General features: G+C 48.1%; 2 protein-coding genes across 6 annotated transcripts in view; both read left to right on the top strand.

Moving 5' to 3' along the window:
• The window catches only part of LOC128771624 (protein MTSS 1-like), a 35,772-nt gene extending 27,015 nt beyond the window's left edge, over positions 1 to 8,757 (top strand). The window contains exons 7-16 of one of the 5 annotated variants that reach the window (XM_053887125.1): positions 1,029 to 1,186; positions 1,259 to 1,366; positions 1,436 to 1,533; positions 2,315 to 2,579; positions 4,243 to 4,347; positions 4,545 to 4,790; positions 5,367 to 5,567; positions 5,805 to 5,964; positions 6,068 to 6,301; positions 6,881 to 8,757. In XM_053887125.1, the coding sequence (XP_053743100.1) occupies positions 1,029 to 1,186; positions 1,259 to 1,366; positions 1,436 to 1,533; positions 2,315 to 2,579; positions 4,243 to 4,347; positions 4,545 to 4,790; positions 5,367 to 5,567; positions 5,805 to 5,964; positions 6,068 to 6,301; positions 6,881 to 7,374 (2,069 nt within the window). In that variant the 3' untranslated portion in view covers positions 7,375 to 8,757. Of the gene's footprint in view, positions 1 to 1,028; positions 1,187 to 1,258; positions 1,367 to 1,435; positions 1,534 to 2,314; positions 2,580 to 4,242; positions 4,348 to 4,544; positions 4,791 to 5,366; positions 5,568 to 5,804; positions 5,965 to 6,037; positions 6,302 to 6,880 lie in introns of all 5 variants that reach the window. The other 4 variants (XM_053887127.1, XM_053887124.1, XM_053887126.1 and 1 more) reach the window with 4 other exon arrangements.
• A 557-nt stretch (positions 8,758 to 9,314) lies between these two features.
• Positions 9,315 to 15,879, top strand: part of LOC128771643 (transmembrane protein 65-like) — a 30,291-nt gene continuing 23,726 nt past the window's right edge. Inside the window, exons 1-2 of the mRNA XM_053887180.1 lie at positions 9,315 to 9,548; positions 9,771 to 10,101. Of these exons, the coding sequence (XP_053743155.1) occupies positions 9,792 to 10,101 (310 nt within the window). The 5' untranslated portion in view covers positions 9,315 to 9,548; positions 9,771 to 9,791. The remainder of the gene's footprint in view (positions 9,549 to 9,770; positions 10,102 to 15,879) is intronic.

The following is a 15,879-nucleotide window of genomic DNA, read 5'->3' as shown; positions in this document are numbered from 1 at the left end:
ACATCTGTATCCACAAGCGATTGAAAACACATGTTGTAATTTGCCGATTCAAGTCTGGCGACTGTGACACGTCTCGTCCATCATGCTTGCTACAGAACTGTCACTGAGCTTGAATGACATTCCTCAGACCATTGAAAACTGAACCCACATTGGTAAATAATTCCATGTATGTGGAAGCTTGGTTTTTCTTATTTTGTCACAGCCACAGAGTTCTGTGAGAGCGGACGCATACTGTACTCTGCCCTACCCCAGCCCACGCAAATGGGGTGTGTTGTGTCAGGCGGGTGTGTCGTCTTCATCGTGCCTTTGTGTCTTTCTCACTCTCCTGATGCTCCTACATCAGGGTGCTTCAGTGACCTCCTGATACATGCCCTTCCTTTACATTTGCTTTGAAACTGGATCTGTTACTCGCTGCTGCTGATTTGCATGACATTGTGCCTCTCTGCAGTCGGCCACTGAAGACGCCAGTTCATTGTCTTCCCGCCGACACACAAGCAGACAGTGAAACCACAAAGTGCCTCAGTCAGGGTTTAACCTTGGTGTACCAGAGTCAGGAGTGTGTGTCCGTATTGTTTCTTGTGTGTAAATGAAGAGAGTGGTTTGATGATGCCTCTGGGGCGCACGCTCTTGGGCAGTCGCCAGTCTTCCTTCCTGCACTTTGCTTCAGGGTGTTATCTCTTATCTTCACACACACACACACTAAGTTTCATCCTACAATAACCTTCAGATTGTCAGTGACTTGTGGATATATATATGCATAAAGCAGTACACCAGATGAAGAAGCAGATGGTCGGCTAAATATCCTGATCCTTTGCACCCTGTCATGTCATCACCCAGAGTTTTTAGGTGATGGCTAAAGTTTTTTCACATCAGGCAACTTGTCTAAAAACTCATATGAGTACTTTGAATTCATCTACCATGCCAAGCTATCTATCCTGAGTGGGTTCCACGACAGGAACTTCAGGAAGCACCCTAGATCTGTCTGTGGCGGTCCAAGCCTCCATAATGAATTATCTTTTGTCTTCTAGGTCGTGGTGATATCCAACCTCAGCTGAACAGTGCCATGCAGGATGTCAGCGACAAATACATTCTTCTGGAGGAGACTGAAAAGCAAGCCCTGAGGAAGGTTCTGATCGAAGAGAGGCAGAGATTCTGCTGCTTCGTCACCATGCTGCGGCCCGTCGTGGTCAGTAAACCTCGCAGGACTGTGAGCTCCTCCAGCCTGCCTTGGCTATTCTAACTGAAATAATTGTTTCAGGATGCAGAGGTTTCCATGTTAGGAGAGGTCACCCATCTTCAGGCCATCTCTGATGACCTCAAAGCCCTGACCTCTGACCCTCACAAACTTCCTCCAGCCAGCGAACAAGTAAGGAAATGACTCACTGGCATTGTTGAGGAGGTTTAGAACCACTTCATTAAATTCTTGGTCTTCCAGGTCATACTGGACCTCAAGGGTTCAGACTACAGTTGGTCCTATCAAACCCCTCCTTCCTCCCCAAGTGCCAATATATCCAGGAAGTCAAGCATGTGCAGGTTGGTCCAACTCCAGAGCTCGCAAAGTTTGTGAAGTGTTTACCTTCCGGAGAAAAACAGAACCTTGATAAGTTGCCCTTATGTGTCTGCTATTCTAATATCATTCTGCCACCCAGTGGCGAGTGAGGGTCATAGCATATATTTTCTGCTCGGCGCTCGTTCATCCCGTCTTTGGAGGGCAGCTCATTGTGACTCCAATATACTAAAGATTTAATTTAATACAATGTGAAGAAGTGTAATTAAGTAGTTACCAAAGTAAAGTAATGAATATGTAGTTGAAGAATTTAATACTGTTAGGGAATGAAATGGTAAATGTTCATGATGTGTTAAGTTCATGTTCAGATATGGTTCTAAAGATGGAGGTCACAATTGAATTATTGTGTTGTATGTCGTTTTAATGTCTCATCACTATAGTAGAATGAAATGTAAAGTGCTATCAGCCCACAAGTTGTTTTGCTGCTTCATGTGGTCGTGGTTTGCTGTCAAAGGCGTAAAATCCTGTGATTTTCCTGCCCTGTACTGTTGTCGGTACTATTTTGCGGCTCCTGTGTTTGTTGGCTTTTTGACTGAATCAGCCTCAGTCACCGCCTGCTGCATCTTGGTGTGCTGTGTTAATGGTTTCCCACCCTGTCTCCTCCACACTACCCCAACCCTCTGCCATTTCACCTGTGCTGTTACTTCTGTTTTTACTCATTCTTTACCAAATTCTGTCCCGCCCTGCCGTCACTGCTTCCCAATCCTCTGGTCACTCGCTCATCCTTCACTCCTTCCCCTTTTGCAGTAGTCTGAACAGCGTTAACAGTAGTGACTCCAGGGGATCCAGTGGCTCTCACTCTCATTCTCCTTCCTCCTCTTCTTCCTCCTCTTCTTCACACCACCTCTTCCACCACCATCAACCCCGCCATCGGTACCGCAGCTCCACGCTCCCCCAGCAGGCTCCGGCGCGCCTCTCCAGCATCTCCTCCCACGACTCTGGCTTCATCTCTTCTTCACACGACCAATACACGTCATCCAAGTCGTCCTCCCCGATGCCAGCTGAAGCCAAGGTAAGAGAAGCCTCACACTGTGTCTTCCTCAAGTTGTCCTCTTCTTTCTTGGAATGGAAAAACCTCCCAGCACGTTTTTTTTCTCACACATACGCTAACCTCAGAGCGGCAGATTTCTGGCAGCAGGGAGCGAATGTGATCACGAGGAAGTGATTTCGCTGCTGTTATTACAGTATAAATGCACAGGAAATTTGTCGGCCTCAACTCTTGCTTGGGGCAAAACAGGTCAGCCTCATCCTGCTATTAAACAGTAAACTGCTGTGACAGACTGCGGTTCTGTTCAATCCGCGACCACCATGGGCTGAAGTTTATAGCACAGCGCTACCAAGTCAACAGTTGTTTTTTTGATCATTTACAAGGATGTCTCAATCAGCAGCGCTGTTATGATGTGAGGTTTTCAGATCAGCATCCAGGAGATGGTCCAGGGGATTCTGTCTGTGCCGGGTTTGTGGTCGGGGATTGAGCGATGAACAGAGGCTGCAGTAGTTGTGTGAGCCTGCCAGGAGCCAGGAGTCCGGGACACGTTCCCTGCAGATTGGCTCCAAGTTTTTATGACGTGTAATGGTGGTTTGGCAACAGGCACTGCAACCTATTAGCCTCACGATCCTGGGAATCTGTCCTCACTGTATTCTCAAGGAAGAAAAGAAAGCACAGTTACAGTGTCTCCTGGAGCGTTACGGAGGCAGTTGTATTTGTATAGCACAGAGGAAGTTTACTTATGTGTGAGAACGCCAGTTGCAGGTCAGGTACGAGGACAGTGGGACGGTGGTGGGCTTTGTGTGTTTTAAACTGAGAGTGGGATTATCTCAGGGATCAGACCTACCTGGGTTCGGTGATGGTGGACAGACTGACAGCCTCCTTTCGATGATGATGATGATGATGTTTGCAGATGACATAGTGCTTTCTAGTCTGAGTATGGGAGAGGTGTGGTGGGAGGAAAGTGAAGTGAGAGTCAGTATTTGCTGTCATTCACCAGACTAATGGACAGAGATGATAGGAGGCGAAGAGGAGGGTGCTGACAGGGAGAACAAGTGGGAGCAATTGAGAGTAGCAGTAAGAACGAAGCTTCACAGGACAGCAGTGTCACATCCATGAGTCAGTACTCTGGAGTCAGAGATGAAGATGTCATGAGCAAGAGTAGAACGTTGTCAGATGTTTGGCTGGGATGCAGTGGGGGAAGAAGGGTTGCAGAACTAAGATGAGGTGTTTGTCACTTTCAGTGGACCATGTCAAAGACACTGTTGAGGTCTAGGCGTGTGATTGTTCATGTGTGTGTGTCATGTAAGACAGTGCTGAGGGCTTGATGCTCTGATGTGGCCAGACACCAGGCTGAAGTGTATTCTGACGTCCATCGCTCTCTAATCCTTCATGTATGGCTTTGAATACCTTTTGAAAGTTTCCACATGGAAGTGTTGACAGTGCTCCAAACAAAGCTTTGACATTTCCTGCTGTCTTTGCTATTAACTGTGATGAATCCCAGTGCACCTTCCTCGCAGCCTGTGAAGTCACTTGGCCAGACAGCTGACTAGCCAACTAACCAAGCGCTGACAATCGTGGAAAAGTTGTCTGGGCTCTCACACCGTTTCTCCGTCTGTGTGTGTGTGTGTCTGTCTCGCTGGCCCTCGTCCCTCTACCTGCTTGCCTCTGCTGCTCGCTCTGCCAGCCCTGTCCCAGTTCCAGCTCCTCTGAGGTGTCAGAGACTGGAGCGCTTTACGGCGACTGCAGCAGTGACCCGCATGCTGCTGCACTTCAGCACAGTACTGACCAGGTGAACCACTCTTCACACAGCTGCTCAGACTCAAGCCCTGTCCCTCACACTTCACTTCTCCTCCTGTGGACTGGCCACTCAGAGCTTTCAGTTATCCATTGTTTCCTTTTGTTTGACTTTTGTTCTGCATTTTGATTTACCCCATCATTTGTTTTTGTCTCCTCTGTTATCGTTCCTCTGCCGCCCCACACGTGCAGTTGTCCAATGGTTTCGACCACTACAGCCCGGCCAGCTCCCCCTTCTTGCACGGCAACGGGGGGAGTTTGGGCTCTGGGACTGGCACTGCCTTCCCCTTCTACCCTCCGCCCTCGTCATCCTCCACATCTTCCTCCTGCCCCACCCGTTCATGGCCCCGCCCTGCCTCAGCACTCTTACCAGACTTCCCCAACTACTGTACGTTGGGCTCTCCCATGGTGCCTTCATCCCGAGTTCCTAGCTGGAAGGTTTGTTCCTCCTCCTCCTTCTCACTGCTCCGACTTGGAACCCTTGACTGTCTTTGTTGGTTTTCCACCAAGCTTAGACTTAGACACGGTTTTGGACGTCAAATTCACACCCTTTTTGTCTTATATTTTGGGCTATTGTAAATGTTGTATTTTTGTTTCACACAGGAGTTTTTTTTTTATCCTGAAATGTCCACATCAGAATATTCATTATTGGAGTTGAGAATTATCTTCATTTCTCTTCACAATCTGACCTCATGTCATCTTTTACATTATTTCTTGAAAGCATTTTATTCATGAATTTACTTTTTACATTTCCCCAAATAATTTTCCAACAACTCATGAACTTTTTTTCATGTCATGTTCTTGTCACACATTGCAGAATTACTGTTTTTAATGATGTCCAGAATTTCAGTGCTATTACTGTCACTGATGTAACTCGTAGAACAAGGACCTCCCGAACTCTCCAGCATCAAACACAGCTAGGGTTAGGACAGAGGAGAAAACTGCCATCAGACGCCCCAAAGCAACTTTCTGACTTCAGTTAGAGGCAAGAATCTAAAGGGTGTTTGTGTTCAGGACTGGGCAAAGCCGGGGCCTTATGACCAGCCGATGGTCAACACACTTCGGAGGAAGAAAGACAAGGAGGCTCCAGCTGCAGGGGACAGTCACGGAGCCTTGAACGGAGTCTCCTCCTCAGACCCCATCACATCCTCAGCACCAGCGCCGGCTGGGCTGCAGAGCCAAGTGGAAGAGAGGAGCAGGACTGCGGCACCCAAGGTCAGTCGTCTGACGTGTCTCTTGGAGACTTGGCAGACGAGGGTTGTTTTCACTCCGTCTGGTTTTTTCCGCCACCACAGCATGTCTGTGTTGATTACCGACCGTTGGAGTGTTTGTCAGTGGCCACAGTCAGACTGGTCTGCAGTAATTGCACGTGGCTCAGAGAAATCAGAGGAAGATGCATCCTGGTTTGATTTGGGGCCCACACACGCCAAACTGACTCTTGTTTGTGCACAGGCGGGTGAGATGGAAGTCCAGGAGGAGCTGACTCTGGCCTTGTCCAAGGGTCTTGAGCTGGACAACCAGAGGTCGAGCCGGGAGTCCATCCAGTGCTCCAGTGGCTACAGCACTCAGACAAACACGCCGTGCTGCTCTGAAGACACCATCCCTTCTCAAGGTAGCACCCCTGGAACCACCGTCCTCCTCCTCCTCCTCTCACTCAGTTGCTAAGCTGCTCGTCTTTCCTCCAGTGTCGGACTACGACTATTTCTCCATGGCAGGAGACCAGGAGATTGAGATCCATCCGCAGCAGCCGGACTTCGATAAGTCGTCCACCATCCCCAGGAACAGTGACATCGGTCAGTCGTACCGGCGGATGTTCCACACCAAGCGCCCGGCGTCGACAGCCGGGCTGCCCAGCACACAGGCGCCTTACCCAGGACAGGGGACCTACCCCAGGGCCGCGTACCCATCCACCCCCTGTCAGCCAGGAGCCTACCCCACCACCCCCACTGGTGCGCACTCAGTCATGACCCCTTTGTGTTTGTGTTCCTCTAATAATAACAGCTTATGAAGTGAAATATTTGAAAAAGTAAAATTCTAATAAAAGATTGAGGTTAAAAATCTTTTCAAAAATGTTACAAAAAATTTATATAATTTTGAATTAAAGTTAAACCTTCTGAATTGACAAAATAAATAATAATAAGTGATAAGCGATTTAAATTGTATCATTCTCATGTATTATTGTGAAATTAATGTGTATTATGAAATAAAAAGTATCCCTGCTGCACCGACAAGCAAAATCATTCTTAAAAAACACAAATACAAAACATAAAAACATTAATTAGATGGTTATTAAAGAGTGAAAGAGAAGGAGTGAAAGGCAGAGTAGTCGTTGTTTAAGTTGAGTGAAACGTACTTTGAATGGTGAGATATGATACGAGATGAATAAAAATACTTAACTTATTCTGAAATAAATAACAGAATATCAAAGAATCCAGTTTTATGATCCAGTTGTGTATATAATGATGTGCTTATTTAGCTCTTTGTGCTTGTGGTTTTTGACCCTTGTGTGTCCTCTAATCTAATTTCAGGCTCCTGCACGAGTCAAGGATTTTATTCTGGATCCGGCTCTTACAATGGCTCTGGATCGTACCCTGTGAGCCAAGGCCCGGTAATCGTCACCCCCGGGACTGCCACCATCCGCCGCACCCCCTCCTCCAAGCCCTCGGCCAGACGCTCCGCCTCCCTGGTGGCCACGGGGCCCATCCCGATCCGCACCCCAGTCATCCCCGTGAAGATCCCCACGGTCCCGGACATGCCAGTGAAAGCGGAGGAGAGGAGTTCAGTGGCGAGAGAGAATCCAGACTTGTCCTCATTTGACGATCCGTCTGTGCTCCCTATGTCGTCCTGGAGCGGGCAAGCCTCCACCAACCCCCCCTTCCCACCGTCCGCGCAGATGGTCCAGCAGGACGAGCCTGATGGAGGCGATGAGGGAGAGGATGGCAACATGTTGGTCGCCATCCGAAAGGGAGTCAAGCTCAAGAGGACGCTCACCAACGACCGCTCTGCTCCGCGCATAGCATGATGACCCGCCGGGTCAGTGACTTTGGTGGCAGTTTGAGTCACCGAAAAGCAAATCCTAGTTAGACAATGACTCATGCAGTGTCCCAGCTGTTTGTCAGCTTAACTGTCACATGTGTGTACTGAATCCTGAGTGGCTCTGCTGTTTAAGTCCTCCATATTTCTGCGGCTTTTCTGGAAGAGAACTTGATTCAAACAACATTGCGTCCTCCTGATAAATAGATCGGCGCACACCAGATAGAAAATGGAGCATAAGTTGTTCCCTGAATCCGAACAGCCGACGAGACAACGTCCAAACTCCACTGAGGTGTGTGGTCGGCTCGTGTTCTGGATGAGTTCCTGGACTTGGAATCCAAGCTCGTGTGGAGAATAAACCGTGATGTGTTTTGGAGCTGCACAGGGACACGTGCAGCACCTTCCAGTCTCCTGGCTCCTCATCCGTGCCGGACCGTCTTGTTGCCCGTCTCCTTGTCGAGTCCACGTGCAGAGGATCCGCTCAGCATATTTCTGACGCATTTAATTCTGCTATATACATAGTAACTCTAGAAATATGAATTCAAATGTATATGTTTTCTATATATGTTACCACAAAATATGTTTATAAAAGCGTGTTTTGATTTTTGGTCGCTGTTGTCTGTTGAACAGCAGCTGCATGCCACGTATGAACCATGTAAAGCACATATATTCAGACTATATTTAAAGCATCAACTCATCTGTATTAAATCAACGACATGGCAGTATGTGTGCGTGTACATTCAAAAGCGTCATGAGCCTCCTCTAGTGCGTTAAAATAGGTAGCACTGACACCATGTCGGCATGTATGAAACTGTAAATACTAGTACAGGACCTCGCATGTGACTTTAATTTATTTGTTTTGATATGTCGTTCCGTGGAATTTCACAAAACCTGCTCTGACCTCCAGAAGTTGACACGTACATTCAAGAGGCTTCTAACAGTATTAATGTAGGTGAGGCTGTTGACCTAGATGCTCCTGTTAGCTTTTAGAAGCTGTAAATAAACAACAGCACACTTAGGCTACTTTTTCCAAAGACATTGTCTTTTTGATCTAGTTCGGACTGAAGGTTAAATGCAATCGTATGAAATGTGCAGCTGAAAAGTACAACTGACAAATCACTTTCATGGAAGCTGCTTCATTTGTTCGACCCCTAACGTTCGTAGTATGATGCCAGCATAAATATATATATATATACATACACAGTATATCAGAGGTTCTACTGAAAGTCAATCCAAATTTAGAGCTTTTAAGAAAGTTAAGCTAGTTCAACAGTTAGAGAGTTGATCTCTCTGTGTCCCTGTACAGTCTCACAGTTATTGCTCAAGTTTGTTCCCACAAAGTTATGTTCTGTTTAATCCTTTTGCATTACAATAAAAAGTGTATTTTGCATCTGACAGCTTGTTTGTTTTTATTCAGCTGGAACTGTGGACTGGATGTGTTCGAGACAGTTTTTTTTTGAAACGCTTTGCCTGCGGTAAGCCACTAGGGGTCACTGTTGCCAAAGCTTTCTCGAATTTCAGATGACTGTAGCAGTTTAGTTGAAGACAATAGTCGTACAAATAAAAGGGATCCGTACATTTTAGAAGAACACTATGCAAGGATGCTCATGTCCAATGGGAAACGTGTCTTCCAAACTGGTGATTTGCTATAACACATGGCTTGTTCACTGTGTCACGTCTTCTGAGGGTGAGGACTTGAGTCGGGCTGAAACCCTGACGGCATCCGCATTAGATCGGAGAGAACACCGCACGTCACACGTCAAAAACTGGCTTCTTTCACATACGAAAGGAAAATGTTTCGGAAAGAAAGCTTCGGCGTGTCATCATTCACACTGGCCTCGGTGAGCGAGGTGTCGTGCGTCCGCGTGTCGCGTGCGTGCTTACGTAGGGTGACGTCACGGTGACGCAGCGCGCCAGGCGGCTCCGTTGTTGGAGAACATTTCCAGGGCAGCTGACCGCCGGAGCTTCCTGCCAGTCCGCCTCCAGAGACCGCTCGTGGCTGGCCTCTCCGGGGACAAATATGTGAGCGTGTGTTTGCTGCTGTGACACCTACCTTGTCGCGGGTCCTGGAGCTTCGCACGTCGGGGGAGGAGGCGTTTGTTCGAGCACCAGCAGCGGCTCCGACCGGAGGTTGTTGGACGGGACAGCCGAGCATCGACTGAGGTGCGTCCGGGACAAGTTGCACTTGAAATGCGGACAGGTCGAGTCTTATAGTTCCATTCGCGGATTGTGGCGGCGCTTTCTCGCATCTGCTCGTGCGTTTCACTGCCACTGTCGGCATCCTTTTGAACCTCAAGTAACCTTTTACTAAGCATCCCAACTCATGCGGTGGTGCGTTCAGGTGCGTCCGTCCAGGCCTGATGCATGACCCTCCTCCTCCTCCAGGTTCATTGCTCCCCGCTCGTGATGCTGCCCTGCCTGCGGCGAGTGCTCCGACCCGCTTTCGCTCTGCGAGCCGGCTCCGGGATGGTGAGAGCGGGGCTCGGCGGCCACCCCCAGCCCCTCGCCGTGGCCTCCCCGGGTCGGTTCACCGCAGAGCTGCCCGCTTCCGTGCTGATGCCGCGGTGCAACCTCGGCACCCACCCGCTCAAGGAGCCGGTGGAGCCGCTCAACTCGCCGCGGGGAGCCAAAGAGTTTATTTACAGCCTCCATCCCTCTGAGCGAACATGTCTGCTCCGGGAACTGCACAGGTTCGAGTCCATCGCTATTGCTCAAGGTAGGTCACTTTCCATTGATGCTTATCGATTGGGAGGCCAGCGGACACCAGTGACACATGCAAGCGGGAGGAAGCCCTGGAGCAGACTTATGTGCTCTGCAGAGATACGTCTGTCTCCTTGACTTGAAGAACTTGGAGGTTCTTGGTTCAGGCCTCAAAAATACATTTATAGCGTTTATGTTTTTGTGATTTTCATCCAGTAGTCGTTTGGATTTGGCCAGAAATATAACAGACTAGTGACCCCACATTTTTCTGTCAGTCAATGGTTGATCAAAAAAGAGTGCAGGTCATGGACATCTCCAACTTTATAAGCTGGCAATAATCTTGTTTCATCTTCCTTCAATTTAAAAAGGCATTGTCGACTTGGGATGGCCCAAGTTTTGATGATGACCTGTATCTCTTGATCATTATTTTGATAATGAATAAATCAGTTGATTATTTTTTTTGATAAATTAATTGATGAACCGGATTAAAAACAAAATAATAATGACCCAAACCTGAGTGCACAAGCTTATCAAACAGCGCACGTTCATGAGTCAGAACTGCTGGAGATGTTTCGATAACAAATGAGCATGGACACGCGTGAAGACAACTGCACGGCTGCTGTGGTGGATAAATCAAGCGCCCATCGAGGGCTGCCGAGCGAACACTGAAGTGACACGGCTACAGTTAAAGAAGTGACTTCCTCTTGTGAGACTCATGAAAAATGATAAGAAATATGGAGCCACTGAAGGAACTGTAGTCCTGAGCTGTGCAATGATCACTCAACACAGCAGTTCATTCCCAAAATTCCTTTTTTTTCCATATTATTACTCATTTGGAACACAGTGTAAGAAAGGTGGATACAGCTTCATGCAGCCTTTAAGGACAGGAAGGTCACTGCTGTCCGGTGTCTCAGTGAGTGATGTACTGTGTTGGAGTTGGTCCCTTCCCTGCGGTGGTGCTGTGGGTGAGTAAATGAGGCTTATTTTTCACAGCGCTCCAAAGAAAAGGCTTCATTGCCGTCAATAAATAACGTGAAGACGGAGCTGCCTGAAATGATCATTGAAAAGGGAAGTGAGAGTGAAGCCTGAAGGGATGTGCACGTGCTTATCTTGTAGCCCCTTGATTGATCCCTGCAGGTACAGAAGCGTGCTGCGTCTGTCGTCTCACCCTCTCGTTCATGCCTCATCCACTCAGTGTCAGCTGATTCTCCCCAGCAGCCTCATCACTGCTGACAAAAGGTGGAAGCCCTCGACAAAATAAGGTCCAGAAGATGCAGCGGTGAAGCCAGGATGCTATTGCCTGCCCTGACCTTTGACCCCTCACCTCCCTGAGAGGAGAGAACCGAGTTGAGAGAGTGGAGATACTGAGTTATTGGTGTCTTGTATGAGCTTGGTCACTGATTCAGATGCACAATATAAATGGTGATGTTGGTGTCATTACGCGGTGGTGATGAAAAGCTGCAAAAGTATGGAACGTTCTGCAGAGATTTCCATGGGTGGTGACGTGAGAGCAGCACACAGGTTCTGCCGCTGGATCTGAGACAGGCTCCTACAAGACAGGGACACCACTACTGGGGAATTGATTTCTTACTATATTTATGAGGCCACTGCTTCAGTGTGGACCAAAAGAGACGGTACAGTGAGAAACTGGCAAATTAAGGTGGTGGGGAAACGGCTTTTGACCTTGACAGATTTTTAGCAACATTTAACGTAGTTAGACTTCCCACTAAACTATCGATGTCTGAGCTCCGCGCCTTCATTTACTGGTGCCCTCTTGTCTCACCACTACTGTGTGGCCTGCTCATGGCCCAGAGCGGTCCTCATTTTGGAGGGTGCTACCAGCCTGCCTGGGGAGTCTCGTCTCCAGCTGGCTTGGTGCTGTGTCAACAGGGTTTATCGACAGCTATTGGCTGATATCAGACTTCATTAGAGCAGGAAATTCCTTCATCTCAGGAGCCTCCACTATCCTCTGCGGTCTCATTTCAGACTTGCAAACACACTCACCTCTTCGCTCTTCAACCCTCCTGGGATGTAGCGGCTTGTGTTTTGCGGCAGTGACTGCTGGTCTCCTTCTCTGAGCAGCGTTTCAGCTGAGGGATGGATTTCTGTGACAGGCTTATCAGCATCCATCATGAGCTGGTCTGAGGCAGCAGGGCCGTCCAGGTGAACCACTGTTTTACCTGTGTCAAGTGAAACGTTAGAACCCACATCAGCGAGCTGCTGACGGAGAATGACTGATCTCGCTGTCCGGTGTCGCGTTGCAGGCCTTGTTAGGTCTCTCAGCCTCACAAGTCGCACCTGCACATCTGGGACTTTGTTTTCCTCCTACTCGCAACACTGGGCAAATATCACACGCCATAACATACCAGAGTGGTGTTGGTGACCTTTCGCTGGAAATCAGTTTGGACGTACCAGTCGGCCATCTTGCGCAGAAATGAAAACATGAACGAGTTTCTGTTATTTTTTTATGCTTCACGTCACACACTTGTATATCATTGTGTTTGGTGTGTGGAGGTAATACTGCACACTGACGTTCAGATCAAAGAGCAAAGCCGCTCCTGCAGATGTCTGGGCGACAGGCGTGAACCTCAGTTTCCTGCGCCGCAGATATGCTCCTGTCATTTACTTATTGTGAGCTTTCTTTCTGGATTCTTCCGTGACCAAACACCTGAAACCACCACTATCGTGTGCACCTCCATGATATTGACACTGTTTAGTCATGTGATCATGCGGGATTTGTGGGCTGGAGGAGGAGCTTCCTGTGTGCTGTGCTGTGTTGAGATTATTGGGGCATGTTATCCCCGTATTTGGGGTCTCTGCTGTGTGTGTGCCCTCCTTTACTGGAGTCTCTTTTAAGTGTGTCATAGACGTGATGAAAGTGTTATGTCACTTTTGCCTGGCTCTGGGAAGTGGACTCTTTCGCTTCAATCTGTCAGTCGTCCCGCTCATGACGGCATCATGACGAGGATGACCTGTGAGTCAGAGTTGGATTGGAGGAAACTGATTCTTCATTAATCAACACAGAAATACAGTCAATGGAGTCCTCGCACCGCTTGACAATGCTTGTCGCTCTACTCACACTCGAATCCTGGCTGGTTTCCAGGGGACAAAGCGACTTCCTCCAACTTTTCAAGTCGGGTAGCAAAGTGGACAGGTGCCGCCCCAAACGTGTGGCGCCCCTCTGCTCCCATGCTGTTGTGTCACGACATCGACGTTGACTTGTAAATCTTTCGTGGCTCGGAAGGCCTGGGATTTGAATGCAACTTTTGAGAACGAGCAACATAGTCTCTGGCTAATCATTTTGGAGCCAAATACATGGTTGATGTCACTCATGCAAGCTGACGCACACCATGTCATCTGGCTCTCCCAGGGGGTCCCAGCGCCCACACTTCCTTGGGGCGATCTCATGGTTGTCCTCCTGCGCTCCCTGCACTCTCTCACAGGCGTGTATTAAGCAAATGTTGATTCTGTAGTGTTTGTTTGGTAATTTGCGCTGCAGTCTCAGACCCCCGTTCATCAGCCGTGAGGCCATATTTGTGTGTATTGAGTGATACTCACCACACAGGGCCGCGCTGCACAAATGAACTAATCAGTCGAACATTTGTTGGATGACAGGCGCCTCCAAAATTGATCTGTGACCTTTAGGCTGAGAGGGTTTTACCCGGAATGTTTCTTTGAATTGATGCCTTCAGGGAACGCTTGATTTGAAAAGGCATTTAAATGACATTAGATATGCTTTATTTGCTGCTGAAGCACCACGCTTAAGAAGAGTAAATCTAGTCTGAAGTGAATCAAAGGAGAAACGGGAACCAGAACCAGAGTGGAGTCTTTGTGGATCCAGTCGGTGATCCAGGTAAAAAAGCTCTTCGGCTTCAGTGTCAGAGGAGAAATGGCAAAGCGTTGCATGACATGGAAGCCTTTTCTTCTAACCAAAAGATGAAGAGTGTGATAAGAAATAGGTGAAGCAAGTTTAAAGAATGAGCGACGAGTGGCAACCATCTGCGTAGACAAAGGGCTAACAATGATACCAATTGGATACCATTGGCCGATGTTGGTGGCATGTAGTAGTCCCTGTGTTAGCTTGGGTAGCATATGTGAAGATGAAGAAGAATCTGCATCGTGTCAGTGAAGGCTTGAGCGGAGGTGCTGGGGTGGAGGTGAGTTGTTTGGGTGCCGTCAGCAGTATTTCTCGTGGTCCATTCACTGATCTGTTGTCAGCACCCTGTCCCAGCTTGCCAGGGTGGCTGCAAAGCCACGTGAAGTCTGTATATATGTGGCTCAGTTGCGCAGAAGAAGCCACCCAGCATGCATTTTTCTTCAGACTTCTTACCCACTTCAGGGAAGACCATGCCTCAGCAGAGTGCAGGTATTCAGCATTTTCAACTCAACTTAAAAGCAATCCTCGGAAGCGCAGCGTCTCTGTGGATTGGTGCGTTCCGCGCTGCTTAAATGTGGAGCGCGGATGTGCTTACCAGTCAGTCTTTTTTTTTCTGATCTCAGAAACATGGATCTTTAATCCCCCATGGGACAACACCACAAACGAATGTCCCAGTTCACCATATCAGTCGCTCCCTCTCCAACCTGTCTGTGTTCCCTGCCTCTTCCTCCATGTGTCTGCTGCTGGAAGTCACCTTGTCACTGCTGCACCGCGACACTCATCTCCACATGTTAGAGTGTTTATGCAGTCAACATATCCCCCAACAGCTCATGGTTTCTCCGGTTGACCTGCTGTGTCCGAGAGGGGATGACATCGTCCTGCACCTTGACCGTATCGCTGCTCTGCTATTGACTTTTCACAACAACTCTTTGCTTCACTCAAGACTGGGTGAATGAATTTCAGTGACATATTGTTGTTGGTTTAGACTTGAATGTGATACTTAGGGCTGCCACTGAGGACTATTTTAATAGTCACTTTACGATTAGTCAGCCAGTCGGGACACGCCAACATGTCTGATTGTTGTGTTGTGAATAGTATTTAAAAGTGTGTTAAATGTTCTTTTGGAACTTCATATTTAAGTTTTATTTGCTCCAAATGTTGGTTGAATGGCGTGTCCTTTGATGTGCCTGTGAAATGGTGCCATACTTTTGATGTTTCGGGTCACAATGGTCCTGTAGCCTCAGCTTACTGTGGAGAGAACTAGCCATCTTATTAGCCCATTGCCAAATAATTGAATAGTCTATTATGGCTGTCAGTGTCGTCTCGTTGTTGCAGCCCTAGCCATATTATATACGCACCTGCACCAGTTGAAAAGTCGTTTTTCTCCCTCCAGGATTCTTTTCCGCCTTCATCTCACGGACGTTTAACTCTCTGTATTTTTCTCTCTGTTTCCACTGACAAGGAGCTCTATGATGCAATGACACCTCAATACTAACGTTGCACCTCATCATCTTTTGCCTCCATTGTTGAGTATCTTTCCAGTGAAATGAAATGGAGCACAGCCAATTACAAGTGTAAGATGCGCTGAGGTAAACTCACCGGCTGCTCTGTCAGAAGTCTCTGTCAGTTCTGGGAGAGAAATCCAATTAAATATGGCAGACAGGTGGGTTCGATTAAATTCATCTGCCTGCAAGCAGAAGTGCCAGGAATCGGAGCCGAATCCACCGAGGACAGTTCTGGCCCGCGACAGTGTCGGAGTTAGCAAAGGAATATCGGCCAATTTTGACTTTCTCCTGGCTGTGAGCCTTATTGACTCATCCGCTGTCAAGTTCACTGCCTGTGAGGCTTCTTTGCAGTTTCATGTCACAATGTTCGAGACATTTGTGTTTCACAAGAGTGCGACGTTTGTCCTGTTTG

Source organism: Synchiropus splendidus, chromosome 15, assembly GCF_027744825.2.
Source record: "Synchiropus splendidus isolate RoL2022-P1 chromosome 15, RoL_Sspl_1.0, whole genome shotgun sequence".
NCBI classification, from domain to species: domain Eukaryota; kingdom Metazoa; phylum Chordata; class Actinopteri; order Syngnathiformes; family Callionymidae; genus Synchiropus; species Synchiropus splendidus.
This window is presented reverse-complemented; position numbering and strand designations above follow the sequence as displayed.